The sequence below is a fragment of the Pangasianodon hypophthalmus genome, chromosome 7 (assembly GCF_027358585.1).
Source record: "Pangasianodon hypophthalmus isolate fPanHyp1 chromosome 7, fPanHyp1.pri, whole genome shotgun sequence".
Taxonomy (NCBI): Eukaryota; Metazoa; Chordata; class Actinopteri; order Siluriformes; family Pangasiidae; genus Pangasianodon; species Pangasianodon hypophthalmus.
The window spans coordinates 27,512,987-27,540,474 of record NC_069716.1 but is presented as its reverse complement, the minus strand read 5'-3'; the positions used below and the strand labels follow the sequence as shown (position 1 = coordinate 27,540,474).

Below are 27,488 nucleotides of genomic sequence, written 5' to 3'. Positions count from 1 at the left end.
AACAGCAGTGTAGGTTTATATTAATGCACTCGTTCCAATATGTTACCGTTTCTATAGCAACAGCTCATTCACAGGGACTCGTACGGCGGACACACTACATAAACAAATGAAAAGACGTGTTATCATCGATAAAATAAAGAAAGGCTGGTGAGGGAACGACTGTTTATAGCTACTATAAAGTCATTTTTGCGACCATTCCAGAACGTTACATTAACGTTACTATAAACGGATAAAAAGTACAACGTGTTGTTTAATAAGTTTTAAAAAATGTTAGAAAACTGTTGTATGAGAGGAAATACTTAAATGCTTAACAATTTGCTGTTATAAGAAAATAATCAACTTTATTTACCGTCATAACGGTAACTCCGTTTCATCCCACCACCCTATCGTTCATTAGTTTCCTACAACAGCGCAACCCCAAGTGTTTTACTCCTTACGCAACAACGGTCATGATGTTTGTGGTTCAGTAGTAGTAATAAAATTGTGCCTTGGTTATTACAATGCCATTCTTATCACTGATCTGTAAAGTACTGTCCTTTGTTTCTGTCTTTTTCTATAATTTAGAAACTATAATCTTGTTTTTGAGTTATACTGAGTGTGTTGAAGATATGAATGTGTGTGTGTGTTTGTTTGTTTTGCTGTTCAAAGGCGGTGCAAGAGAGAGACCAGCAGATCAAGCTGCTGTCTGAGCGCATGGAGCAGTACACGGGTGAAATGGAGAAGAATGCCATGCTCATCGAGGAGCTGAAGAAGCCACTTAAAAAAGATAAAGGTATAAAATCACACGGCTTTTTCGCTTTTTCCTCGTTATTGCTTGCTGTTATTGGGAACTCGGTGACTCAGCTTTCTTTTAGAGTGGTGTTAAAAAAAAAAATAAAAAAAAAAGCATAACACGACATCAGTGACACTTTTTGGGATGTGAAATTTAAAAGCGTTTATCTGTAGACCTAGAAAAGCATGGAAATTCAAAAATGTTTTGGAAAAAGTGTTTTTTTTTTTTTTTATCATTCTTAGACACAGAGTTCACACAGGTCCTTGGAGTGTTTGAATTAAGCATTTTTTCTCATTCAAAAGTGCTTGAAAAGAAAAGCAAGTATGAATTCAGTTTTTAAAACCTTATTTACAACACGACCTATTTCTGTCTGTTCTGTTAAATCTACTTTTAAGCTGAAATCCGCCCTAGCTACATAGCACTTCATACACAATAGCCTTGCGATGGTCATAATCACCAACCTAGGCTGATTTAAGGTGTCTGTGAGGCCAAAGAGTGGTGTGCTTTAAACTTCTACGACTTCTGACACACAGTTTAGCCTTAGGCATGATGTCGTTTTGCCTGAAGTCTGAAAACTGATGCTGAGATTTGGATGTCTGAAATACTCAGGTGTCAAACTCAAGGTCTGTAAGTCAAAGGTAGCCCACTGTCTTGTAAACTAGGAGCGTAATGATGCATTACAGAGTTTTATTAATTATGAATCTAATGCAGTCTGTGCAAGCCATAGAGTTATATTATAATGAACGAGCGCTGAGTCCTACAGCTCTTACACAACCATATTATAACAGCTAAACAGAGCTCTTCATTAGCTTTCAAACAACACCAGCCCCTGTGATCTACAGGGTCAAAAAAAGAGGCCACAGAAGTCTGGCATTTTAGCCGACTTTGGAGCTCTATTTTCAGTTAAAATGACGCCTCAGGCACTGCTACGGAGCTCATTATGTTTCAGTTGAGCATTTTCTTCGGGTCTTTGTTTGTTCAGTCATACTTTATTTATTTTTAAGACCTGGCGAACCTTTAGTACATCTTTGTTTACAATATTAAGCCTCAGTTTGTAGCCATTTTTATTTAGTTAGTTTTATACAGACAAAAATATGCATTGTTTATGATTCACAAATAAAATAGGAGTCTCTTCATGAGTCTTCATTCAAATTTCGTTCAAAATATATTGAGAATCGAATTGAATCAAATCTTGACGCCAGTATCATGAATCAAATCGTGGCCAGAGTGTACTGTCCTGTTACACCCCTATTACTATATACTACTCAATATTTTCACAATAGACCAGTAATGTCTAGAATTCGCAGCAGACCCGATCTCACATGTTCTGCCCACGCCACTGTACATGCCTTCTGTGAAAACCGGGATGTTTTTGGGCGTTGGGAGAAAAACGGAGAACCAGGAGGAAACTCCATACAGACAATAACCTGAGTTTAGGCTCGAACCTGGAACAGTGAAGTTGTGAGATGCTGAATTTGACCACCGTTTTTATCCTGGTAGATGTGTACTAAACAGGACCTTATGGGTGGGGCTAGAAATAGTGCAGATCACTGATTGGTCAAAGACAATCTGTCATTTTTGACCAAGATTAAAGCACTGGCACGCTTGTCTTCTTATATCATTCTCAATATGCCTCTTTTTTTTTTATTAGTAATATTGTCTGTGCGAGTAGCTCTTACACTGCGTTCCACATTATTAGGCAAATTGTGTTTAAAGATCATAAAGGTCATTTTTTTGTCTGTCAGTTTAAACACATGGATGGGAATGTGTGTCAGGGCTCTTCCAATCACTCCAATCAATCTCAGACACCTGTGCCAATTAGTTTGAAGGTGAGTCCAATTAAAGGGAAAACTACTTAAGAATGGATGTTCCAGATTATTAAGCAGACCACCATTTTCCAGCAATATAGGGAAGAAGAAGGATCTCTCTGCTGCCGAAAAGCGAGAAATAGTTCAATGCCTAGGAGAAGGTATGACAACTTTAGATATTTCAAAACAACTTCACCGTGATCAGCGTACAATAAAGAGATTTGTAGCCGATTCAGAACACACACGAGTTCGAGCAGATAAAGGCACAATGAGGAAGATTTCTGCCAGACAAATGCGTCAGGTTAAGAGAGCAGCTGCTAAAATGCCACTGCAAAGCAGCAAACAGGTATTCGAAGCTGCTGGTGTCTCTGGAGTGCCAAGAACATCAAGGTGTAGGATCCTCAAGAGGGTTGCAGTTATGCATAAATCTGTCATTCAGCCACCCTTAACCAAAGCTCAGAAACAGAAACGCCTGCAGTGGGCCTACACGTACATGAAGACTAATTTCCAAACAGTGTTGTTCACTGATGAGTGCCGTGCAACCCTGGATGGTCCAGATGGATGGAGTCGTGGATGGTTGGTGAACGGCCACCATGTCGCGACAAGGCTGCGACGTCAGCAAGGAGGAGAAATATGTGGAGTTTCTGACTGACCACTTTCTTCCGTGGTACAAAAAAAAGAACCGTGCCTTTCGTAGCAAGATCATCTTTATGCATGACAATGCACCATCCCATGCTGCAAGGAATACCTGTGCATCATTGACTGCTATGGGCATAAAACAAGAAAACCTCATGGTGTGGCCCCCATCCTCCCCTGATCTCAACCCTATTGAGAACCTTTGGAGCATCATGAAGCAAAAGATCTATGAGGGTGGGAGGCAATTCACATCAAAACAGCATCTCTGGGAGGCTATTCTGACATCCTGCAAAGAAATTCCAGCAGAAACCATCCAAACACTGACAACTTCCATGGATGCAAGAATTGTGAAGCTCCTATCCAATAAGGGGTCCTATGTCAAAATGTAATTTGGCCTGTTAAGATATTTTTGATTGAAAGAGTTTTTGATTTCAGCAAATATAACCTGCAAATGCTTGCAGTTTAACTAATGACCATTTTCAGTTGTTTACAACAATAAAAATTTTTTTGAAATTTTTTGAAACTCTGTTGTGCGTAATAATGTGGAACAGTGCATTTTAAGGTTTTGATTTTTTTTTTTAAAAAAACCGTTATGATTTGGAGGTTCGTTCGAAAACAGTCGAGTTATACTCTAATGATGACTTGAAAATTATGAGAACTATCATTTTTATAGATTATTTAGGAAAAAGAGAGAAAAATTACATTTGCATAATAATGTGGAACGCAGTGTATAGCGTGACTACTTAAGGTTTTGTTATCAGTGATGATGGTGTACAGTCCCTGCCCCACACTAATGTCACTGTGCGGATGGCTCCTCACAGGTCCGGGCTCTAACGCACAGCAGAGGAAACTGGAAGAGCTGCACGCCAAACTGCAGTCTGCAGAGCGGAGGGCGGAGCAGGCCGAACGCTCCGCCCATCTCGCCGAGTCCGACGCCCACCACAAAGACCAGGAGCTGAGCGAAACCCTGAGTCGCATTCGGCTTTATGAGTCTGTGAGTTGAGAAAACTCAAACACTTCGAACCTAGGAGCAGCTTTCTGTTACGGCGCTGTAGCTTAATTAAGCCTCGTCTCATCATATCCAGTTCAGAGAAGATCTACAGATGTGTTTCAGTCTCTGTCTGCTGCGTCTGTAGTGTATGACAGATTACCACAGACAGTATGATGAGTGCCCTGGACTGAGGGGAAAAAAGAAAAACCTCTTTCTGAAATAAGAAAGTTCATGAGATACGTGTGAGATTCATATCATAAACGTTTAGGATTTTTGTAAAGCGCTTTTGTAAAGTTGTCAGTCAAATGTATTTGTAAATTAAGCTCTAGATTTGCATCATTTGTAACTTATTTGAGATTTTGTGTTGCCCGCGTAGTAGACGCATAAACGCAGAAATGCTCGGTGACGGTTAACCAAGTTACCGTGGTAACAGCCCTTCAGTGACGGTAAAAAAATTTTATTTATTGATTTATTTCATGCAAATTATAGCAATAATAGCTATGTACAAAATATACAACTATACACACAGTATACTAGCTATATACAAAATCTAATGCAATCTACGCCACCTATAGACAGAATATACTGGCTATAGGCAGGTTGATTTGCATTTGCAGACCAGTTCTGATCGAGGAAAAACCCTGTGATTATTATTAGCATCGTTATTATTATTATTATTATTATTATTGCTAGCACATGATACCGCAAAGCCCTAAGGAGAATGTCAGTAGCTATGACTTTCCTCAGTACATGGAAACAATTGCATGTATCTGTACAGAACCAAGACTAATTGCTTTTCCGTGGTCATTAGATACAGCGGAGAGATTACGTTCAAAATGCTGGAGTATTCCTTTTGCAGTCGTGCAGATCTCAACAAGCACCTCAGCACTCATCAGTCTCGGCTATACAGCGTATATACAATCTATTTCTTAGAAGCATGGCCTTTCATCCTAGTCGTAACATGCGAGGTTGTGTTTCAGGGCACCGATGGGCTGGTAGCCGCCGTAGCCGAGATCAAAGAAAGCAAAAACCAGGTCAGGATCCGTGACCGAGAGATAGAAGCCATGACCAGAGAAATAAACCAACTGGAGCTGAAGATCAACGACCTTCTGGACGAGAACGAGGAGCTAAGAGGGCGCCTGGGTCAGTCACATGGTGTTTACATATACATGTTCCTTGACAGAAGATATCATTTACACTGGCTCTTCTTTTTGCCTTCTCAGCATAAAGTCTCACTGATTTATATCACGGCTTATTTGCTGTTAGGTTTAAATCAGAAAGAAGAAGTGGATTTGACCGAGTTCAGGAGATCAAAGGTGTTGAAACAAAGGCAGTACAGAGCGGAGAACCAGGTTCTGCTAAAGGAGGTAAACTTTAAAGCTTTTTACAGCCATTTTCTGTACACCAACTTGCCACAGAATATATTTAATTTCCTGAGGAAATCTTCTATTCTCTAGTCTAGTCTAACATGGTAAGAATTTGGGTTTTATTTTTGTTGTAAATACATGAATTAGAGCATCCAAGCAAGTTTACTCGGGTTAGTAATAAAATATTTCTGTTGACCTGGTTTTTTTTTACTTCAAAATGGCCAACAAATTATCAAAATTCAGCAGATCTGGAACCACGAACCACACCTCCATTATAACTTCAGTTAATAAGACTAACTTAAGACTAAAGTTATGAAGATTATTTTTGGAAAAAAATTTTAAGCTGCCAAAATTCAATTTTAGTAGCTAAGATCTCAGAATAAATAGCTATTAAAAGCATGCATCTCAGGAATTTTATTGCTTCTGTCGTCTTAGAGGGAATAACTGGTTATGTGATGTTGTTGCGCTGTGTATACACACTGAATTCGTTCTTTTTGGATGGTAAAAATTGTTTAAAAAAAAAAAATCGTCCATGGTTGTTCTTAGGAAACTCCTAATTTTAATTAAGTAAGCGTTTGACTCTTAAACCAATGGGGAAAATAACGAACAGCTCTTGACTGGTGCAACCAAGAAGTGTTTGCCCTGTGGTTAAGAGATCGCAAGTTCAAATCCCAACAACGCCAGGAGTCCAAGAGAGCAAAACTGACTATGTTGTTTGGGTGGGAGGGGCATAATCTCTGTCTCCTGTCAATCACAGTGACACTAGCCAATCATTGGCATCTCTGTGAGCTCCATGTGTGCGGAAGAGGGCAGATAGCGCTTTCCTCCAAGTGCATGAGCAGTTAGACAAAGATGCAGTTGGCTGGCTTCATGTGTCTCAGAGGAAGCATGTGCAAGTCTTCATCCTAGCAGAGAGCTGGCTGGTGTTTAAGTATTAGAAAAATTACCAGATTAGAAGAAAATAAGGTTAAAAAAAAGGTTTGCTAGCGTCCAAGCAAGTACAAGCACCTTGTCTGTGGAAAGGGGCGCCAATGGGTTCAAACTGTGTGTTCTGTTAGCTCAAGCCACCATTTTAATCTTTCAGTGAAAGTACAGGCAGCATATACGTTTATGTACGTTTATAATTTGTATTAACTGATGTCTCTAATGTGCTTTCTCTCAGATTGAACGTCTCGAGGAGGAAAGGCTGGAGCTCAAGCAGCGTATTCGTGCCCTGGTGAAGGACAAAGGTCAAAACCGTCTTTTATTTTTCATAAAGTTTTTCCCCAATCACAAATGAGTCCAAATCAGTGACCCCATAATTCAACGGTAGCTTTTTTCCGAAATCCTACTACACACAGGCCTGTTAGTTCACCAGCTGTTCACTAGTCATTTAAATGAACACGTTTTCTATCTAGTGGTTATGAGTCTGTGTAAAATTCCTTTCCACGGTAGTGGTGTAGAAATGAGAATGGAAATCTGTCAGCTGAGAGAAATCGAAAACAACACAGCTGAATATTATTTTACACACAACTCCACACACACACATTCACAGCAATTGAGCCACAAACTAGTCACAAAGCGCCGCAGCAACAATAATTACACCATTTTGTTCATACATCGCCGTCGTCGTAAATAAAGCTACTGTAGGTTGTGACAAAATAAATATGAACAGCGACTTAGAAGATAAAGTGTGTTTTCTGACACTTGGAATTGGTTTGGAGTGATTACTATGGAAGAATAAAAATAGATCAGCTTTCCAAAAAATCGTTTACACCATGGTATAAGGAAAGAATAAAACACTCCGTGTCATGCTGTTATAGGAAAATAATCAACAACGGGTTGGCACGATGAAGCAAAGTTACTGTTATCACCCCAAAATTGATTATTGAAGTGTTTTATTCCTTTTATACCACAACAATTTGCCAAATAATCATTTTTAATTTACTACAGGATGACACTTCATACTTTTTCATCCCTTTATAGTTATATTTAATGTTCCCGTTATCCCTTACGTTATAGCAGCTGTAAACATAATTACCTCACCAGCTTGTCATGTTACAAACACTGACACTGGAGACTCCTTCCATCAGTGTAAATTAAACATCTCCTTACAGAAAAGTTCACCATGTCTACAATTACACTTTTTTTTGTTAAATAAGCGCAATTTTCTAATCTGTTTATTATTTATTATGTACCACATCCACCATACAAGTCTCTTTGTTACACGTATAACGGTTTGATGTCTAGAATTTTCTAAAAGCGGTGTACAGCTCTTTATACTGACAGTAGAGTTTTCTCTGTAGGTATCACGGTGGTCAGTAGTTCACTGCTTGATGATGAAACTGTAGAGGAACCCAGCAGGTCCATCAGGGAGAGATCGACCCTTAGACCAGCTGATGAGGATGAAGTCAGAAGAAAAGTAAGTTTTTAACTACAAATTTGGTTGATAACACTAAAAAATAATCCTGTTCACTCATTTTCACGCCGCTCTCATATGTTTTTCCACCAGAATGAGTTCCTGCAGAAGGAACTGACGAGCAGAGAGAAAGAGCTGGAGCTGAAGAGAGCAGAATCCTCGCAGCTGAAAGCCAGACGTGAGTGTATATGCCCGGCTTCCCCATTTCAGCTCCATGGATCAGGATTATTCATGCTCATTCTCTTTCTGCTGTGATCTCTGCAGTGAACGAGATGCTGAAGGAGAACAAGCAGCTGGAGCAGGGCATGAAGGAGATTTTGCAGGCCATCCGGGAGGCGCAGAGCAAAGCTCCTACTCAGACGGCCATCAGCGTCCCCAGCCTGGAGAGACTTGTCAGCGTGAGTGAGCCGAGCTTTCAGATGTGTTAAAGCAATAAAGATGAAGTAAAAGTGATTCTGTAAGAGAAAAAAGTGATTCAGTAAGCAGGAAAAGGTTTTTTTTTTAAAAAAAAGTGAATTGGCAGGGTATAAAAAGTGATTTAATAAGGTAAAAAGTGATTTGGTAAGGAAAAGAAATGATTTGTTAAGTGAAGAAAAATAGATTTTGTAAGGTCAAAAGTGATTCAGTAAGGAAAAAAAGTGATTCACTAAAGAAAACAGCGATTCAGTAAGGAAAAGTGATTTAATAAGGAAAGAAAATTGATTCAGTAAAGTAATAAATTGATTCAATTAGAAAAAATGAGGAAAAAATAAGGAAGAACATGAATCAATAAGGTAATAAATTGATTCCCTAAAGTAAAAAGTGATTCAATAAGGTAGTAAATTGATTCAGTAAAGTAATAAAGTGATTTGGTAAGGAAAAGAAGTGATTTTTTTAAGTGAAAAATGTGATTCTGTAAGGTCAAACGTGATTCAGTAAGGGAAGAAAGTGATTCACAAAGGAAAGGAGAATAGGTTAAGGAAAAAAGTGATTCAGTAAAGGAATATATTGATTCAATAAGGAAAAAATAATTCAGTAAGGAAAAACATAAATCAATAAGGTCATAATAAGAAGGTTGATTCAGTAAAGTAAAAAGTGATTCAGTAAGGTAATAAAGTGATTCAGTAAGGTAATAAAGTGATTCAGTAAGGAAGTGGTAGCTCAGTTAAGACGTTGAACTTCTGCTCGGAAAGTTCAAATCCCAGCACCGCCAAGCTGCCACTGCTGGGCCCTTGAGCAAGGCCCTTAACCCTCAACTGCTCAGTGTTATAAATGAAATAATTGTAAGTCGCTCTGGATAAGGGTGTCTGCCAAATGCCATAAACGTAATAAAGTGATTTGGTATGGGAAAAAGTGATTTGTAATTGAATGTCTAAGATGGCGGCCCTTGGAGCGCTCCTGTGTTGAGCTGCATCAGCAAATCTGTGTGACATCCCTGGAGAACTAGATTCATTCTGAAGCAGTGTCTGTGTACTTATGCCCAGGCTCTGGAGATGAAGCACTCAGAGGGAAAGGTTGATGTAATTACACATCTGAGAGCACAGCTGGATCAGCTGACCGGCAGGAACGAGGAACTGAGGCAGGAGATGAAGGCAGCTCGAGAAGAGGCAGCCAACACACTGACTCAGCTAATGAAGGCTAATGAAAAGGTTCGTCTTACACACTCCTCCCTCTTAAACAGCTCTTTACCAAGCACAACTAATTAAAGTGGAAATATGGGTCATGTGAGTACTAAACACTTGGGGTCGTACCGTTATAGGAAAATAATGATATATAGTGAAAGTGTTTTATTCCTCTTATACCACAGCAACTTAACAATGATCACATGTTTTAATTTATTGAAGAACAGCACATCATCCTGTTCACACTTTCAAGTTACAGCTTTACTTCTGACTGTTATTTGTCCTGGGGTGTGCAAACTTTAGTACTCAACCCTGGCTGTTTAACGTTACAAGAAAATAAATATTTTTAATTCTGTATACCAAGAAGACATTTAGTGCGTTTGGTTTCACAGATGTTATTTCATTATATCAAGTAAGAGAAATGGTCAAACTGTGCATGTTATGATGTTAACAGTGAAAAATCTTTCTTTCTGACTGTGACAGAAAATATTCTTTAACAACTTGTATGCCCATTTTTAAAAATTTGTATAAGAAGTATTTTCTCTTAAAAAAAAAAAAAAGAAAAAAAAAGAGTAGAAGCCCTGTCCAGGCATGAATAAGGAAAAACACACAACAGACGGGTGTGTTGCAGCACAACGCGCAAGCATCATTTGTGTCATTTTAATGTTGTGGAACGTCCGAGAGTGAAGGTAGTGCCTGTTCTCACTTGCGTTGCAGCTGTGATTATTTCCTCAACAGCCCCCCTCCCTCTCCCTCTCTCTCTCTCTCTCTCTCTCCCAAAAAAAACGCAGCTTGTCACTTTACCAATAAACGGAAAGTTTAAACTTCTCTGTCCTGAAGACTTTCCTGTGCTAAAAACTTCACAAAGCATTGTGACTATTACAAAGCGCTGATACCAGAGACTCCTTTCATAAACCTTAAATAAATGTCTCCTAACAAAAACGTCACCAGATCAACAATTATACGTTTTACATTGTTAAACAACAGCACATTTTTTTAAAATTCATTTATTATTAGTCTTAGATTGGGTGGAGCATCCGCCGTACAAGTCCCTGTGTGTGAGCTGTTACTATAGAAACAATAACGTATTAGAACGAGCGCATTACGATAAACCTGTTGTTCGTGTTACAGCCGGAACTACTGTCTGATTATTGCCGTGCGGTTGTACAAAATGAATGCACACCTTCTGACCAATCAGATTCGAGTATTCAACCATGTATGGTGCCTTATATAAGTGTATGCAACTAACAAATTTCTGTGTATTTGTTTTAGTTTATATAAACATATCGTGGAAGTCAAATGGTAAAAATTAGATCAAATTCTCTTCCAGGTTGTAATAGTACAAAATGTAGGGGGAAAAAAGTTCAAGGGGGTGAAAACTTATGCAAGGCACTTGTCCATGTCGTTTCTTATATGTCTTTCGGTCAGGTTGCACATTTCGCGAGTGAGGCTGAGGCTGTGAGGCAATCAGCAGGCATGGCTGTAGCTCCTAAACCTCTTCTTCTGCCTGAAGAAATGACACCAACCAGCGTACAAGTCATCAATTCTCTCAACGAGTACATGATCCAGCTGTTACAGGTAAACTGCGAATAAAACTCTCCTAATCCTGACAAAACAACACGTCTCGATTCTTTAATTATTCCCTGTTTTCAGGAGTTAAGAAATAAAGAAGAGTCGAGTAAGCAGCACGGTCTGGCTTTGGAGGAGTACAAGAGGAAATTCGCCGTCATGCGACATCAACAGGGACTGCTGTACAAAGAGTACCAAAGGTTTGTCCTGCTCAGGGGGTAAATACTGAAACTGATGTTGCGTAGAATGTTCTAGAGCATCGTCCGCTTTTGGTTTCAGTGAGAAGGAGGCCTGGAAAAAGGAGAAAGACTGCTTTGCAGAGTTGAAATCCAAAATGGAGGAGCAGAAGGAGCTGGATGCAGTGAAGATCCAAGAGTATAACGTAAGACGGATTCTGATCTTTCCTTTCAGCCTCAGAAATAAAAAATTACGATTTTTTTTTTAATGGTTAATGCTTCATGATTGGCTGATTCAGATTGTATGGATTGGGTGAAAATTGTAAAAACAGAGAAATGCCTATTTCTTTTTTACTTCGGTAAGTGATGTCACTCAATGAGCTCTGGACCAATCGCGTCTGAGATTGAAAGTACTTGACGTAGCTAATTTAGTTTGTTTTTTGTTTGTTTGTTTGTTTTATCAACTTCAAAAAAAAAAAAAAAGAAAAAAGAGAGGCTGATTAGGGAATGACAGGTTATATCTGCTGTTACTTAAGTGAGAACAGGAACTGACTTATTTAATCATGTTCAGTGTGTGAAAATTTCAATATTACTCTTGGTAGTAGTCTTAGTCTTAGACAATCCTGCAGATTAACTGGATTATAAAACAACCTGATTCATTATATTTAAAAACAAAAAAAAAACAGATAAAAGGTTGAGTCAAATATTTCCTGCGTCTACAAAAATAAATGATTTAATAACAGGGGAAAAAATGTTCAGATTTGGACTAATCAGTGTAAAAGTGCGCTTACGCTGCATTCACACTTGGCATTAACGTGCGTCCTGGGTGATCAGATCATAAGTGGACAGCGCTAAGTGCAGGTGTGAACAGATTCAAATGCGTCTCGACGACGCATTGCGATCCGATCACTCAAACAACATTCGGAGGTGGTCTAGGACGCATATGACCACATCACATTTGTAGTGTGAACGTGAATGCGTCTCAATGTGTCACGAACAGCAGCGACGGACCAACAAATCGACTGCGTCATTGCCCTAACTGGAAAACATCTCATGATTACGGGACTGTTCGGAAATCATGCTGAAGTGTAGAGCTCTCCACCTCTAGGCTGGACACAAAAGCACCTGCTTTTCATAGTTTCATTTGTCGTCTCATCTCTTATTTGTTTTTTAGTTTCGTTAGCAGACCACATGATTAAAACGTTTGAAACAGTCCGTACGGGTACGAGACAGGATTCGCAAGACATTTCTGCCTGGAAATAAATGCAGCGGAAGACTGACATGATAAATGTGTGTGACAGCCTTCCTCCAGCGGAAACAATTTATTAAATCTGATCAGAAGTGGTCACTGGAGACGCGTTCATAATGCCAGGTGTGAACAGGGCCTTAGATTTAAGACTTAGAATTAATTTTTCTGTTTTTTTTTTTGTGTCTGCATTCTCAGCTGTGGCTGGAGGCTCTGCAGCAGGATCCGGCTGAGATCAAGAGGCAGGTGGCCGAGGCAGCCCGTAAAACGACATTACTGCGAGTGAACGAGAGGTCTCTGACCCGCCGCTACACCACCCTGATGGAGCAGGAGCAGCATCTGAGGAAGGAGAACAACAAGCTGAAGGACGACTCTGTGCAAATGGAAGCTGCCGTTACCGAGAGAATCGGCTACCTGCAGAGGTTCAAGGTGCTACTTTGTGTGATTCTTCATGTCTTTATATATATTTAAAGACGTTAAATGTTAAATCTAAAGCAGAAACCAGATCTTGTCAAGGCTATAGAAATATAGTTAAAGATGTATATAAATGTGAGTGGAACAATAAATCTATTAATATTCTATAATATTCTTATGAATAAATATTAATCAAGTAATATCAATTAATTAATATTCTTTATTCGTTATTAACGTTCTGTGTTTTTTGAAGGACAGCCTTCAGTCACAATGTATGTATGAATGTACATTTGTCTATAAACACCTGCATTGTCGTGGCAGGAGATGGCTGCGTTTAAAATGGCGGCACTCCAGAAAGCGCTCGACGACAGCACCCCGTCTTCAGAGCTGGAAAGAGCGAACAAGCAGTATAACGACCTCACGATGAAATACAGAGACCTGCTCCAGAAAGACAACCACCTCGTTCAGAGAACCACCACGCTGGAACATTTGGAGGTTTTCACGAAGTTTTGTTTTTCTTCCGCTTTTTTTTTCTAGCACTGGTTAGCGGTAACGAGAGCGTTCCGTCGTCTGATTTCTGGTTTCAGGGTGAGAACGTCTCCCTCCGCGAGCACATCAGTTCCATCAACAAGGAGCTCGAGATCACAAAGGAGAAGCTGCACACGCTAGAGCAGGCCTGGGAGCACATCAACACCACTGGTAAACCTCCTCATGCATGCCACATGACTTACTTATCATACTTATCGTAGGCTTGTGTAAATATTCACACGCACACACACACCTAAACATTTCCACATTTTATAGTATTACTTCAGATACTAGGTCAGGAATCTACACAAAATCATGATGCAGCTTCAATTAATGTTCAACATCAAACATCAGAATTAGGAAACAAATATGATCGCAGTGACTCGGCTGGTTGTTGCAGGTTGTTGCGTAGGACAGTAGTCTCTAAATTTTTACACAAAATTGTGCGAAAAACAAAAAACATCAAGTTCTGCAGATTGTTGATGAGAAAGGTCAGCGAAGAATCGCCAGAGCTGACAGGAAGGCTACGGTAACTCAAACAACCACTCTTTACAACCGTGGTGAGCAGAAAAGCATCGATGAACACACAACGCGTCGAACATTAACGCAGATGGGCTACAACAGTACAACGAGTTCCTCGCTGTCAACCAAGAACAGGAATCTGAGGCTACAGTGGGCACAGGATCACCCAAACTGGACAAAAAACATCACCTGGTCTTTTTCCAGTTGTCATCTGTGCAGTTCCTACAAGTTCAGCTTGTTTGAGAACATAACTGAACAACATGCATGAAATCTAAGGAGCAAGTCCAGGACAAAATGGTTTGGTGATAAAAAAAAAGAAATATCTCAACTTTTAAAAAATCCAGTGACATTAACTCTATTATTTAAAAAAAAGGGAAGAATGTCAGTGACATAGAGGGTGAAACGAGAAGGGATTAGTCCAAAAACGACCAGATGCTAAATTAAAAGTCTTCTTTCGAGAAGGTTGATTAATATGGGACCCCTGACAAGACGAAGTCGACATCATGTGTGTTTTTCTTCAGGAGGAGAGAGCGGTATGGATAAAGCTGCGAAAGCTCTGGCAAACAGTGAGATTGTGTCCGTGTCTAAGCGCATCACCACCCTGGAGATGAAGGAGCTGAATGAGAGGCAGAGAGCTGAGCATGCTCAGAAGATGTACGAGCACATGAGGAGCTCTCTCAAACAGGTGGAGGAGCGGAACTTTGAGCTGGAGGCCAAGTTTGCCGAGGTTTGTCTATTTCATCGGGCATTAAAAGTGTTACTGAAGTGTTATTATAGAGGTAATGTCAAGCTTTTGGTGCGTGTGTGCGTGTGTGCGTGCAGATGGCAAAGCAGAACCTGGAGGCGCAGAGGATTGAGCGTGAGCTACGAGACGAGCTGGCTGACAGCGTCAGTAAAGACGTCAGTGACGCCGACCGGCACCGCATCGCTGAGCTGGAGAAAAGCGAAGCCCAGCTCAGGATAGAGGTGTCTAAGTAAGTTTCCATTCATGAGATCAGACACAAATTTCCCGGCTCATTAATTAGTAATTCTACCTCAGATGCTGATTGAGTATGACGTCTTCAGGTTGCGGGAGGTTTCAGACGTAGCAAAAATGCAGGTATTTGCTCTGGAAGCCAGACAGCAGTCCCGGGAAAAGGAGGTGGAGTGTCTGAGGAGGCAGGTGCTCGACTATCAGGTGAGGTGCTTGTACGTAAAAACGGTTTACACACGAATATTTTTGACATGATGCTATAAAAATGTATTACCACCAGGCTCAGAGTGACGAGAAGGCCCTCATCGCGAAGCTCCATCAGCACATCGTGGCTCTGCAGCTGAGCGAGACGGCGGCCGTCAGCAGGCTGGAGGCCTACACCACCCGCCTTCGCCACCTGGAGGCTCAGAGGCTGCGGGCGGAGCAGCAGCTGGACGCTCAGCAGCAGGCGCTGTGGCAGGCGAGGCAGGAGGGGCGTCAACGCGCTCGACACCTCCGCCAGGCCCTGCATGCCCTGCGGAGACGGTTCTCCGGAGCACTGCCCCTCGGCCAGCAGGAGAAGTTCTCCAGCACCATGCTGCAGCTGCAGGAGGACAGGGCGAGGGCGCGGGAGGAGGCACGCCGGGCGCAGGAGGAGCGCAGCGCAGCCGAGGGGAAAGCACAGGAGCTGGAGCTCCGACTGAAGGGTCTGGAAGAGCTCACAGCCACACTGAAGGACGTTAAAGGAGCTCAGAAGGTATGGGAAGAGAGACATGAGATGAGACGGGTATGCACAGCAGGATTCAAAAATGAAGAACTAATACGACATTCTACACAGTTGTTAGTGATATCCACCCTCTTCTGCATACATGAGCACAAAGATGCCCATGTTTGGCAAGTGTCGCTGTGAATGGCAGGGGAGAGACCTTGGCGTACAGTTTTTAGTAGATTTTTAAAAAAATAATTTTTGGATTCTTTATGTTGTTTTTGCATTTTGCAGTGGTTTTCATAGATACATGATTCTAAAGTAGGAGTTAAATTAGGAGTTTTGTAAATAGTTAGAAACTGGTCAGTGTAAGGTAATGTAATAAACACAGTGTGTGAAGGCTTTTCGAAGATAGTAACTTCAAATCAGTCAAATATTTTTGGAAAAAAAAACTACAGTTATACTTTATTCGTAATATATGTTGGGCTGGTTTTTGGTAAAACATTTTTTTAAATCTTAATATTTACTTCCAAACATTTTGACTATAGTTAAAAAGGAGAAGATTAGTTGACTCAAACGCCGAGAGTTCAGCTCTTCTGCTCTCTGACCCACACAGGTGAGCGAGTGGCATAAGAAGCTGGAGGAGGCTCGTCTGCAGGAGCTGAGGAAGAACAGAGAGCTGGTGGCACAGAGGGAGGAGATCAGGTATCTGAAGAACATGGTGGCTGAGCAGGAGCGCTCCATCAGCAGCCTGGAGGAGGAACTGGTGCAGCAGAACAACGTAAAAGATGCTGTTTGATGATAACACAAAAAATATTAATGAATGCTGGCTTTTAAATCCGTTGTGTGTGTGTGTGTGTGTGTGTGTGTGTCGTAGCTGTTGGAGGAGCAGCAGCTCTCGTGGGATCAGAGAGAGGTGGAGTTGGAGCGACAGCTGGACATCTACGAGAAACAGCAGAACCAAATCATCGGATCTGCTCAGAAGGTCCTGTCGCTACTCACCTTACATACAGTATATTTTTAAAAAATGATATTTTTATTAAGTGTGCCAATAATTCTGAAATTATTCTGAATTATTCAGCAAGCTCAGCGTCAGGCACTAGCATTCCATCGTACTAACCTAGTGGCTTTGGAGAGAACGTTGAACTTCTGCCAGAATCACTAACCGCATCTTTAAAACTGATTACACCTTTAATATTTGTCCTTTAACACCTTAAAGCAACTTTTGTGTACGTTAGCTTTTGAATCTACCCACAAAACACATGCACACACAAACACAATGCCTAGGTTAGAACTTCTGAATGCTAGCGTAAGAGGCGGAGCTTTCTGAATTGACGGATGAATAAGAAACGCCTTGTTGTGCTAATTTGGTTGGATGTTTTAGATTAGACGGTTTGCCCTTGGAGAACTTCCAGGCTTGCTCTGATTGGCTGCCGAGAGAGCGAGGAGCTGTGTCTGTCAACACACCTGCAAGAAAACTGTACACAGTGTTAGATGTTAAATCAGAAATAACACTGATGGAATGGAATACTGGTTCTCTGTTTTAAAAAAAAAAAGACCTCAGTTCTAAGCCATAGGCAGATTTACATTTTTAAAAAGCGTTTTTTTTTTTTGTTTTATAGTTTACATCAGATTTCTCTTTCCATTACATCAGCTGTCTGAAAATTGTCGTATTTTGCCAACAATACGCTGTGCGCTTTTTGTGGTTTTAGTTTGAAGACGCCACGGGCTCTCTGCCAGACCCAAACCAGCCGTTAGCTCATCAGCTGGACCACGCTCTGAGTAAAATAAAGGAGCACGTTCGCACCATTCTGGAGATTCAGGCCACCTGCAAAACTCTGGAGGAGGTAAAGTGTTCAGGATTAAAGGAAAACTCCACCTTGAAACACAGAAAACGTGTTTAAATATGGAAATATTTGTGCTGTGATTTGTACTGTTATTGTTCTTGCTAGCACAGTTATAATGGAGTTTAATAGGAGTAAAAAAAAAATTCAACAAACTCAACCGTAAGGGATAAAATTCAGGTTTTGCTGTGATCTCCTGAAAAACAAAAAGAGCAAGAGTGTCTGTTCTCATTCGCCATTTTCCAGTGAAATCATATTCAACGTCGTATTAATGAGAAGTCCAGCATAGAAGAAATGGAGATGGTGCAAAGTGTTGGACACAAAGTCCCAGAATGCAATTCAGCTATACGTCACTGAGTTACAGTACGGCTAGTTACAAATGTTTACACTTTTATACAAATCCTAATTTAACAATGGATTTTAACATCGTAATGATCTATGGAAAAAGAAGAGAAGAAGAGGAAAAACAAAAATGGGGGGGTTGCTTGCATTAAGGTTCAACTATTGCTTTCTTATTAAAATAATTAATAAAAGGCTTCCATGCTGTTTTATTAATGCAATTTTTAGTTTTCTTTCTTAGGGAAATGCATCGCTCTCTTTACGTAGAGATGAAACGAGGGCTAAATCCCTCAGCAGGTAGTTGAATGGCATTGCGGGGTGATGTATGAAAACCGTTAACCAAAGGGAAAATAGATCAGCATGTCAATTAAAAAAAGTTAGAAAGAAAAAGAATTCACTTAGAATTTAGTCCTAAAATAAAATAAGTGAGTCCCAACGTTTGTGCCATCTGATGCAGCAGCTCAGTGTGAACAGATGTGTTGTGTTTGCTGTGCTTGAACAGAAGCTGAAGGAGAAGGAGACGGCGCTGTGGCAGGCCGAGCAGAACGTCCTGTCGCGGGATCGAGTCATCAACGAGCTCCGCCTCCGTCTCCCTGCCGCCGCTGAGAGGGAAAAGCTCCTGGCCGACTTGAGCAAACAGGACGACACGAGCAGCCAGCATGCCCTGAAGATCGCTCACCAGACCATCAGCAACCTGCAGTGTCTCCTCGACCAGAAAGAGGAGGTCCTCAAGAAGTACCAGAACCTTCTGGCCAGGGCTAGACAGGTACGTGCAGAGTATAATTGCTGGCAAACTGCAGTGGTATAAGAGGAATAAAACACTACAGGACGTGCTGTTACAGGAAAATAATCCACTTCAGCATGTAACAATAACACTGCTTCATAACGCCACTCTGTTATTGATTATTTTCCTGTAACAGCACACCCTCAAGTGTTTTATTCCTTACGTAACACATGTAACTTGTTTCCTTTCCGTGCATAGAAAGTTCTGGATAAAACCTCTAATGAATGTGAAGGTGCACTTCTCCTCCTGTGCATATTGTATATAAAATATTATTACTGTTGGATGATATTTATAAAATGCAGCTGTTGTGCGATGATAAGAGATTAGCTTTGCTGTCTCCCACCCTGCTGTTGGCTAACAGGAACAGGAAGAAGCAGTAAAAAAGCATGAGCAGGAAGTGAGGAACCTGCACCAACAGCTGGACCTTCACACGGACTTGTCCCTGGACCGCTTCAGACAGACGACTCTGGTGAGGTCACGCTGTCCGTCTTAAGGATTCAGCTAAATACCGAGCAACATGATGATCAACCTGGTTAATGTGCCTCTGAGGAAGTGTAAATCACACCATGTTCACCTGCTCTAATTAAACTTCATATTAGCTGGTTTAATAAATACAGTGCTATTCAGATTGGATTTGTTTTACAGAGGAAGGTGAAGTAACATAACTATTACTGGAGTATGTGGACACCTGACCAGCACAGCCACATGTGCGTGTTAAACATCTCATTCCAGATTTATTCCCCCTTTTCTGTTATAATGAGCTCCACTCTTCTGGGAAGCTTTCCACTAGATGTTGGAGCATGGCTGTGGGGATTTGTGTTCATTCAGCTACAAGAGCATTAGTGAGGTCAGGCGCTGATGATGGGTGAGGAGGTCTGGGGTGCAGTCGGTGTTCCAGTTCATCCCAAAGGTGTTCAGTGGGATTGAGGTCAGGGCTCTAGGCAGGAATCAGAGGAGCTGAGATCCCAGCTGTCCCAGATGGAGAAGGAGCTGCAGTACTTCAGAACCGAGCTGGAAGCCCAAAATGAGGCCAATGTTCGCTCACCAAGCAACACCATGAAGAACCTGGTCGAGCGTCTGAAGGCCCAGCTGGCCCTCAAAGAGAAGCAGCTGAAGGTGACCGAATGAATGTTCCGGAAAGCACTTGTATTGATTTCCGCTCACGAGAAAAGCCAATGCTACTGTTATGTTTTCGGGTTTAAAAGAGTTTTATATTTGACAGCGTTTGGCTCCTTCACCACACAGCATGTGTTTAAAAGGAAAACACCAGCTGTGAGCCGACGTCTGATCTTTTTTGTTCGGCGTGCAGGCTCTCAGTAAAGCTATGCTGGAGTTTCAGACACAGATGACGTCCCATTCAAGTTCTCATTCCAACCTTAACGCACCATGTCTTCATGGAGCTCGCTTTGTGCACAGGGACATTGTCATGCTGGAACAGGTTTGGGCCTCTTAGTTGCACAGCGTACAGAGAGATTCTATACAATTGTGTATTTCCAACTTTGTGGCAAGTTTGGGGAAGGAATGCGTATGGATTTGATGGTCAGGTGTCCACATACTTTTGGCCATATAATGTATATCCAGTCAGAACTGACATAAAGATGGTCTCCAATATGGCGCTCTTTTCTATCGTCTCCTGCCAAAACCAAACCAAAATGAAATCGAGATTAAAGAATGCAGAAGAATAAAAGCACAGGTACAGGCTACATACATGTTATGGTCATGTGACGTAGCGAAACTTGAGTGCCCACGTCCCCTTCAATAAACTATCCGTTTGTATTAAAATGAGGTGCACATAGTAAGCATGGAATTTTTAGTCGGGTGAGCATGAAGACACACCTTCAGATCTTTCGGATTTATACACCTTTATTCACCGCTTGTTCATACATCTGGTTTCTGTAGGAGCTGATGAAGAAACCCACCCTGAACATCCCGACCACGAAGCAGATGGAGCGTCTGGCTGAAATGGAGCAGATGGTGGCGGAGCAGGACACGTCTCTGTCATCGCTAACGCACAAGCTGAAGGTGCTGAGCGCTGAGCTGGAGAGACAGAGACACGTCACAGCGTCTCAGGCCAAAGAGCATGCAGCACAAACGGCCAAGTGAGTCTGACCGGTACTGTGCACACCAAATAACACCAGAATACTAGAAAAACGAGCTGTTTTTCAATGAGTATTCTGGTTATTTCAAAAATGAGATAATAATCAGATTATTATTGTGCATGTAAAATCACTGTGTGACTTTAGAGCTGGACTTTAACTAAAATATCATCCTTTATTTGAAAGATACACAAACAGATTCAACATAAATCACCTACAAAACACATGAACAGACTGCAGTTTATTACCAAAAAATAATCATTGTCCAAATATGTATGATAAACATAATGTTTCTTCAAAATTGCAAGCAACATATATATATATTTTTTCCATTCTCAGTTGCACATCGTCGTATTTTTCAGCATGATGAGTCTCGTTATGGTCTTTCAGCACTGCTGTGGGCTTTGATCAGCTTATCTTAGAGGAAGAAGAAGTAGGAACTGTCCATTTTTCTTGAAAAACTCAACACTCTACTTGTCTTCTTTTGGAAATTCCTTTTTGGAAATTTTTAGCTTGCTAATGAAGAATTACGTGATCGCATGTAATCTATATCTGTTTCCACATATTCCTATCTATATCTATATTCTGATTTATAATAGATGCTTTTGTGTGTGTGTGTGTGTGTGTGTGTGTGTGTGTGAGAGAGAGAGAGAGAGAGAGAGAGAGAGACTTTCAGAAATACAGTAGACTTATGGTTTTATTTAGAGTTGTTCTGTGAACCATTGTGGGAAGCTTTATATAAGGGGGAAAAAAGAAAAATAATGAATACCACATCTACTGTTTGCATCTGTATTCGTCTTCCAATTCAGTTACGTCCTTAATTTAGTCATTAGCTGAGTTTATGGACCAGATATTATTGCTCTGTGTGGATTAACAGAGACTAGCTAATTTTTTTAATCTTCCAATTCAATTCCTGTCAGATTTTAATGTAGAACACAGGTTCCACAGGATCTGAATTCCTTTCTTGGGCCAGATTTGAACATTTATCAGACCGGTCCTGATCTGCAGGCCTTGTGTGTGATAAATCAGTGGTGCTGTGGTAGGACACCAGCTTCAGGGGTTTATACGATTTGGATTTGAGGAGAAGTCAGAAACCCTGCTGATTTTCCTCCTTGCTGTGTTTTCCAGACTGGAGGAAAGGCATGCATCCCAGATAAAGGCCATGTCTAAGGAATCAGAGGAGCTGAGATCCCAGCTGTCCCAGATGGAGAAAGAGCTGCAGTACCTCAGAACCGAGCTGGAAGCCCAAAAAGAGGCCAATGTTCGCTCACCAAGCAACACCATGAAGAACCTGGTCGAGCGTCTGAAGGCCCAGCTGGCCCTCAAAGAGAAGCAGCTGAAGGTGACCGAATGAAAGTTCCGGAAAGCACTTGTATTGATTTCCGCTCGTGAGAAAAGCCGATGCTACTGTTATGTTTTCGGGTTTAAAAGAGTTTTATATTTGACAGCGTTTGGCTCCTTCGCCACACAGCATGTGTTTAAAAGGAAAACACCAGCTGTGAGCCGACGTCTGATCTTTTTTGTTCGGCGTGCAGGCTCTCAGTAAAGCTATGCTGGAGTTTCGGGCACAGATGACGTCCCAGGCTGAGCAACAGATCATCGCGAACGCGGCCCAGAAAGAGGAGGCACTCAATGTTCAGCAGATCGTGGACAAGCAAACCAAAGAGCTCAAGGTCAGAGCTCTGACAGGAAGTGCACACACAGAGGTGCAGAGGTGCTCAGATGTGGATTTATGAGCATATAAAAGAGAAACACTGGTTAGGGAACGGCGTTATAATAGGTTTTATATTTATATTCCATATCTATAGCAGTGGTTCTTAAAGTGCGTTTCCGTGTTGCATTCATTTCCTTAGGAATCATAAACCACCATTATATTTATTTATTTCTGAGTTCTTATAATTAATGGCTGATTTGACTAGTATAATAACTTAATAACTCAAAAAACACGTCCGCATGTAAATAATGCCAACCTGATGAGTTATTTCCAGAACAGAAAGCTCTGTGGCTTTAATAAAGAGACAAAAAAAGAGTATTGTCTGTGAAATTAATTTTACAGATTTACAGGTTTTACAGATATTTATTAATATTCATTTTATTTTAGTTCAATAGACAGAATAAAGGTTTTGGACTTACTTTAGTCTCTAGGGAGGGATCCATGAATGCACACTGCAATCTCACTAGAACGGGTGTCAATAATGTTCTACAAAAGTCCACTAACCAACTAGCAAACTGCTGGAATCATGGAATATTTAACTAGTACTTCTCTGCTTAACTAATACAATAAACAAAATAAACAATAAACAAAAGAAAACAAATTAAATTTGAATCAAAGATAAAATAGTGGTAATGTTAATTGGAGTAACAATAACAATCTGCAACATATTTTGGTTTCTGCATTTTTTTTTTATATACATGTTATTCTGTGTGTGTGTGTGTGTGTGTGTGTGTGTGTTCACATTGTCAGGCCCGTGTAAAGGAGCTGAACGACGAGCTGCAGAGCTGGAAGGAGAACGTGAAAGCGGGGAAAACCCGAGAGAGCTCTCTGAAGGAGGAGGTGGAGAGCCTGAGCCGCGAGCTACAGAGGAACCAGAAGATCCAGAGCAGACTGCAGAGCGAGAGAGACGATCTGGAAGAACAGCTGGACGAGCAGAAGCAGAAAGTGAAGAGGCTCAGCAGCAGCCTGCAGGTACAGACGCGCTGCCTGCCTTCTCGATGGCACACTGACGACGTGTAAAGAGCCAGCCTGGAGTCAGGGTTCATACTGAGACACAGTGAAACATGAGGAGCGCCACTAGGGGGCACTGTTCTCACTACACAATACTGTGTCACAACACTGACAATCAACAGAAGGGATATTCAAAGTATATAATGATATTTCAGTGTCATGTTCAGACCAGAGGTGGGGCGATATGACAGAAATATCACATCACGATTCTCGAAGGAACTTCTGCGATACACAATATGCATCACGATATCAGTTTGCTCACTAACTGCCAGAAATACAACAAAATTTTTTAAAAAAAAGAAAAAAAAAACACTGTTCAGTGATACATTATTTAACATCTACAAAAATGAATGTATTTTTATTTTTTAGATTTAAAAATATCATTTTAATTGATAAAAAATAAATAAACACTGAAAAGAAGAAAAAATCACATCGGCATCTTCCAGTCAGTTTGTATTTTTTTTTTAAATAATACAATTTTTTTAAAGATATCATGATATCTCAGAAAAGCATACTGTGATGTAATTTATCATGATATCAGTAATTCAGACTCATAGGCTCAGAAAGTCTTGTGTACACCTTATTGTCAGCTAATAATCAAAATCAGTCGTTTCTTACATAAAACAAGCAGAAAGAGTCTAATGGAGACTTTTCTCTAGATATTTTGTCTCCTTAATGGCTTCTGGTAAAGAAATTAGAATATATTTCCTCATAAGTTTGATTGTATATAAAAATGAAAAAAAGAAAATGGGTTAAACTATAAAACTCTCGTAGATGAGTGAAGGCAGTAGAGTGTCTGTGTGTTGTTATGTAATGTTATGTCCCTTCATAAAGGTTAAAGATAGAGGATTTGTGTGTGTGTGTGTGTGTGTGTTGTAGGGTCAGACTGAAGGTGAAGTTAAAGGCTCCTCAGTAGAGGCTTTACAGAAGAAGATCCGCAGGCTGGAGTCAGAACTGGACAGGAAGAACGTGTCAGAGCCGGCGGAGAAAAAGACGGCGGTGAAGGATGACAAGGTGAGCACGGAGATGAATTAGACTGAGTGGTGAAGTGAGCGTCACTGTCTGTTTAAAGAATTATATTCTTTCTGACACCATCTAGGAACAGATCCTGGATAATGTGTATCACACCCCAGCGCGGTTCTCGAATCTGATTGGTCGTTATTTCGGTATAACCGCACGGCTCGGACAGTAGTTCCAGCTGTAACACGAACAACAGGTTTATATTAATGCGCTCGCTCTAATACGTTAACGTTTCTATAGTAACAGCTCACACACAGGAACTTGTGCAGCAGACCCTCAACATAAGCAAAGATCCACATAATACATGAATTTTTAACAAAAATGTGTAATCGTTGATTTGGTGACTTTTTTGTTATAGAAGGATTTATGAATATGAGGTTTGTAGAACGTGTTAAGAAATGTTTAGCTGTCTGAAAAACCCTTGAGTCTTTTTTTGCCCTAAAAGTGTAATAAAAGTTTTTTTTTTGTCATTTATTGCATCTAGGGTTGCCTTTTTAAATAAATAAATAAATAAATAAATAAAAATATTCATAGTGTAGAATGTTCCAGAAGTTTGAAGTGTGAGATAACACCTCAGGTTTTTTTTTTTTTAATCTTTGCAGTCTAATAAAGAAGAACTGGTGAGATGGGAAGAGGGTAAGAAGTGGCAGGCGAGGATGGAGAAAATCCGTAATCTTCTAAAAGACAAGGAGAAGGAGACGGAATCCCTTTCCAAACAACTGGCCACCCTGAAGGAGCTCTACGGAAGGTCAGACACAACACGCCGTGCTTTAAGTAGTGATACGAACGTTTAATCATGTGAGGTTGGATTTCACAACCCGCTGAATCTTTGCCTGATCCTGTGCAGGCTGGAGCAGGAGAAACTGAGCCTGCAGAGGAAGTTGAAGAGTCGAGGTGTGACGGCGGATCAGGTGGTGGGCACACGGGCGACCCTCGAGGCTGACAAAGAGATCGAGGAGCTGAAGAAGAGGAACTGTGAGCTGGAGCAACAGATAGAGATCATCAAGTACGCCTGAATTGACTATTCTACGTATATAATAACTAACTTATATATTTTGTTTGGCTGTTTCTGTTCTTCACTATGCTTCTATATGTATCTGTGGCATAATACACAAAAGAATTGTGTGGATTTTTTTTTTTTTTTTTTAATCATCTGTGGTTCAGGCAGCAGCAGGCTTTACCTCGGGACGCTGCGATGGAGGATATGAACATCAGGAACCGCTACCTGGAGGAGAGACTTCACTCTTTGGAAAGCCAGCTGGCAAAAGAGCCTCTATCCAGGCCATCGGTAAGGATCCGTTCCTTGTTTCTTTGCCTCAGTGGCTCACACATAAGTAATGGCACCCATAAATTAATCACAAGGCTTCATCTATCACTTTTCGCTCTTTATTTATAAATAAACGACCTGTTAACTAACAAGGCTAATAATGAATCCTAAGTGCTTGCCTTTATCTGTGACAGGGATTCTTAAATTTTGCATTTTGCAGCCACAGACCCCCTCAACACAGATCTCTTTATTAACATAATCCAGCTATTCAGATATTAGACTCATTATTTATATGATCCACTGATTTTTGAGTTTTTATTACTGTGATTTGGATTAAATCTTTTTTTAATTAAAGTGATCAGTCAAAAGAATGCCTTAATATAATATAGTAACTTTGATAACAGTGGGACGCACCACTGTAACAAAACCTTTAAAATCACAGACCCCCGGACTCCATTTTAAGAGCCACTGTTCTATGTTAGCGTTTCTTGTTTGAACTGTTTTTCTCCTTCATCACCATATTCATCTTCCTTCCATTTGCTTACAAGGATAAAGGCAGGGTTTCTTCTGCCCAGTTCAGTTTATCTCCTAAAGCCCATCACTCTATGACCTTTGAAGTCACGAATGACAGCAAAGATGAAAAAACACAGCCTTCCTCATTAAGCAAAGACCAAAGACCCCATCAACATGGAGATCATGAGGAGATGATGGCTGGACCTCAGACTGAAACGAATGAAGTATATGAAGGAGGTGAACATGAAGAAATGGAAGATACGTTGGTCCCTGGTCAAGATTTAGATTTAAGAAGCAAGCCTGAAGAGGAAACATTGCCCAAAAGTCAAGATTCAGTAGAACTGGTACAAGGAAATCATGAGCCTCATGAAGGGGAGGTAGAAATCGGAAAAACGATGTCTGTAAATTCTCAGACAGAACTAGAAAAGCTAGATGGAACCCAATTCACCTCTAAAGAACATGAGGAACCAAAAGAACAAGAACACATGCTAAAATATGAGGAGGAAGATCAGGGCGATAGAGAGCAACGAGAAGAGGCAACAGAGGGAGAATCAACACTGATAGAAAGATCTCCTGAGTCTCACAATAGCCAGACGGAAGCTTCACCATCACACGAGTCTGAAGAACGCACTGATCTGACTGAGCAGCAAAAACTTGGTGCTTTGGTGGACGGAGAAACATCTAAAGAAGCAGTGATGCATGTTCTTGGAGAGAAATTTCTCCAAGCACTCAGTGCCAAGGACCTTCCCATTGCTGACTGTGAGCTTGGACAATTAACACCACAATCTCCTTCAACGGATAAGCATGAACAGGAGAAGCAAGATGAGGTACTTGACCCTAGCATGTCCCATCGAGACAGATAGCACAGTCGGCATCATTCCTCCGTAGGCTTCTCGCTTGTGTTTCGTTTTTCAGTGCTTGGCCCCCTTGCTGTTCTTTAGCAGACGTATATTTTTCCCAAACCTCACTCGTGTAGCGTTGCCTGTTCACTGTATTTTGTTTTCATGGCATTTAGAAATGTCATTTTCTGCACAGACGTCCGGCAGGGGCTCGGCAGGGACTCCGACACAGAAGGAACATGAGCTACAGAAAGAGAACCTCAAGCTCTCCAGCGAGAACCTGGAGCTGCGCTTTCAGCTAGAGCAGGCTAACAAAGACCTGCCACGTCTAAAGGTATGGCTAACAACGTTCCCTTAACTCACTGCATTACCCAG

General features: G+C 40.9%; 1 protein-coding gene across 3 annotated transcripts in view; it reads left to right on the top strand.

Moving 5' to 3' along the window:
* The window catches only part of cep290 (centrosomal protein 290), a 43,686-nt gene that overhangs the window by 10,730 nt on the left and 5,468 nt on the right, over window positions 1–27,488 (top strand). For 2 of the 3 annotated variants that reach the window (XM_053235498.1, XM_053235497.1), the window contains 34 exons: window positions 649–772; window positions 4,038–4,210; window positions 5,188–5,350; window positions 5,474–5,574; window positions 6,737–6,803; window positions 7,860–7,975; window positions 8,066–8,150; window positions 8,237–8,370; window positions 9,436–9,600; window positions 11,002–11,151; window positions 11,227–11,342; window positions 11,422–11,524; window positions 12,763–12,993; window positions 13,300–13,473; window positions 13,566–13,677; window positions 14,550–14,755; window positions 14,851–15,002; window positions 15,094–15,205; window positions 15,282–15,737; window positions 16,303–16,467; window positions 16,564–16,671; window positions 17,399–17,533; window positions 18,372–18,635; window positions 19,015–19,122; window positions 20,553–20,752; window positions 21,878–22,091; window positions 22,285–22,422; window positions 23,214–23,435; window positions 24,354–24,488; window positions 25,097–25,242; window positions 25,342–25,500; window positions 25,659–25,782; window positions 26,310–27,101; window positions 27,310–27,447. In XM_053235498.1, the coding sequence (XP_053091473.1) occupies window positions 649–772; window positions 4,038–4,210; window positions 5,188–5,350; window positions 5,474–5,574; window positions 6,737–6,803; window positions 7,860–7,975; window positions 8,066–8,150; window positions 8,237–8,370; window positions 9,436–9,600; window positions 11,002–11,151; window positions 11,227–11,342; window positions 11,422–11,524; window positions 12,763–12,993; window positions 13,300–13,473; window positions 13,566–13,677; window positions 14,550–14,755; window positions 14,851–15,002; window positions 15,094–15,205; window positions 15,282–15,737; window positions 16,303–16,467; window positions 16,564–16,671; window positions 17,399–17,533; window positions 18,372–18,635; window positions 19,015–19,122; window positions 20,553–20,752; window positions 21,878–22,091; window positions 22,285–22,422; window positions 23,214–23,435; window positions 24,354–24,488; window positions 25,097–25,242; window positions 25,342–25,500; window positions 25,659–25,782; window positions 26,310–27,101; window positions 27,310–27,447 (5,988 nt within the window). The remainder of the gene's footprint in view (window positions 1–648; window positions 773–4,037; window positions 4,211–5,187; window positions 5,351–5,473; window positions 5,575–6,736; window positions 6,804–7,859; window positions 7,976–8,065; window positions 8,151–8,236; window positions 8,371–9,435; window positions 9,601–11,001; window positions 11,152–11,226; window positions 11,343–11,421; window positions 11,525–12,762; window positions 12,994–13,299; window positions 13,474–13,565; window positions 13,678–14,549; window positions 14,756–14,850; window positions 15,003–15,093; window positions 15,206–15,281; window positions 15,738–16,302; window positions 16,468–16,563; window positions 16,672–17,398; window positions 17,534–18,371; window positions 18,636–19,014; window positions 19,123–20,552; window positions 20,753–21,877; window positions 22,092–22,284; window positions 22,423–23,213; window positions 23,436–24,353; window positions 24,489–25,096; window positions 25,243–25,341; window positions 25,501–25,658; window positions 25,783–26,309; window positions 27,102–27,309; window positions 27,448–27,488) is intronic. The other variant, XM_053235499.1, reaches the window with a different exon arrangement.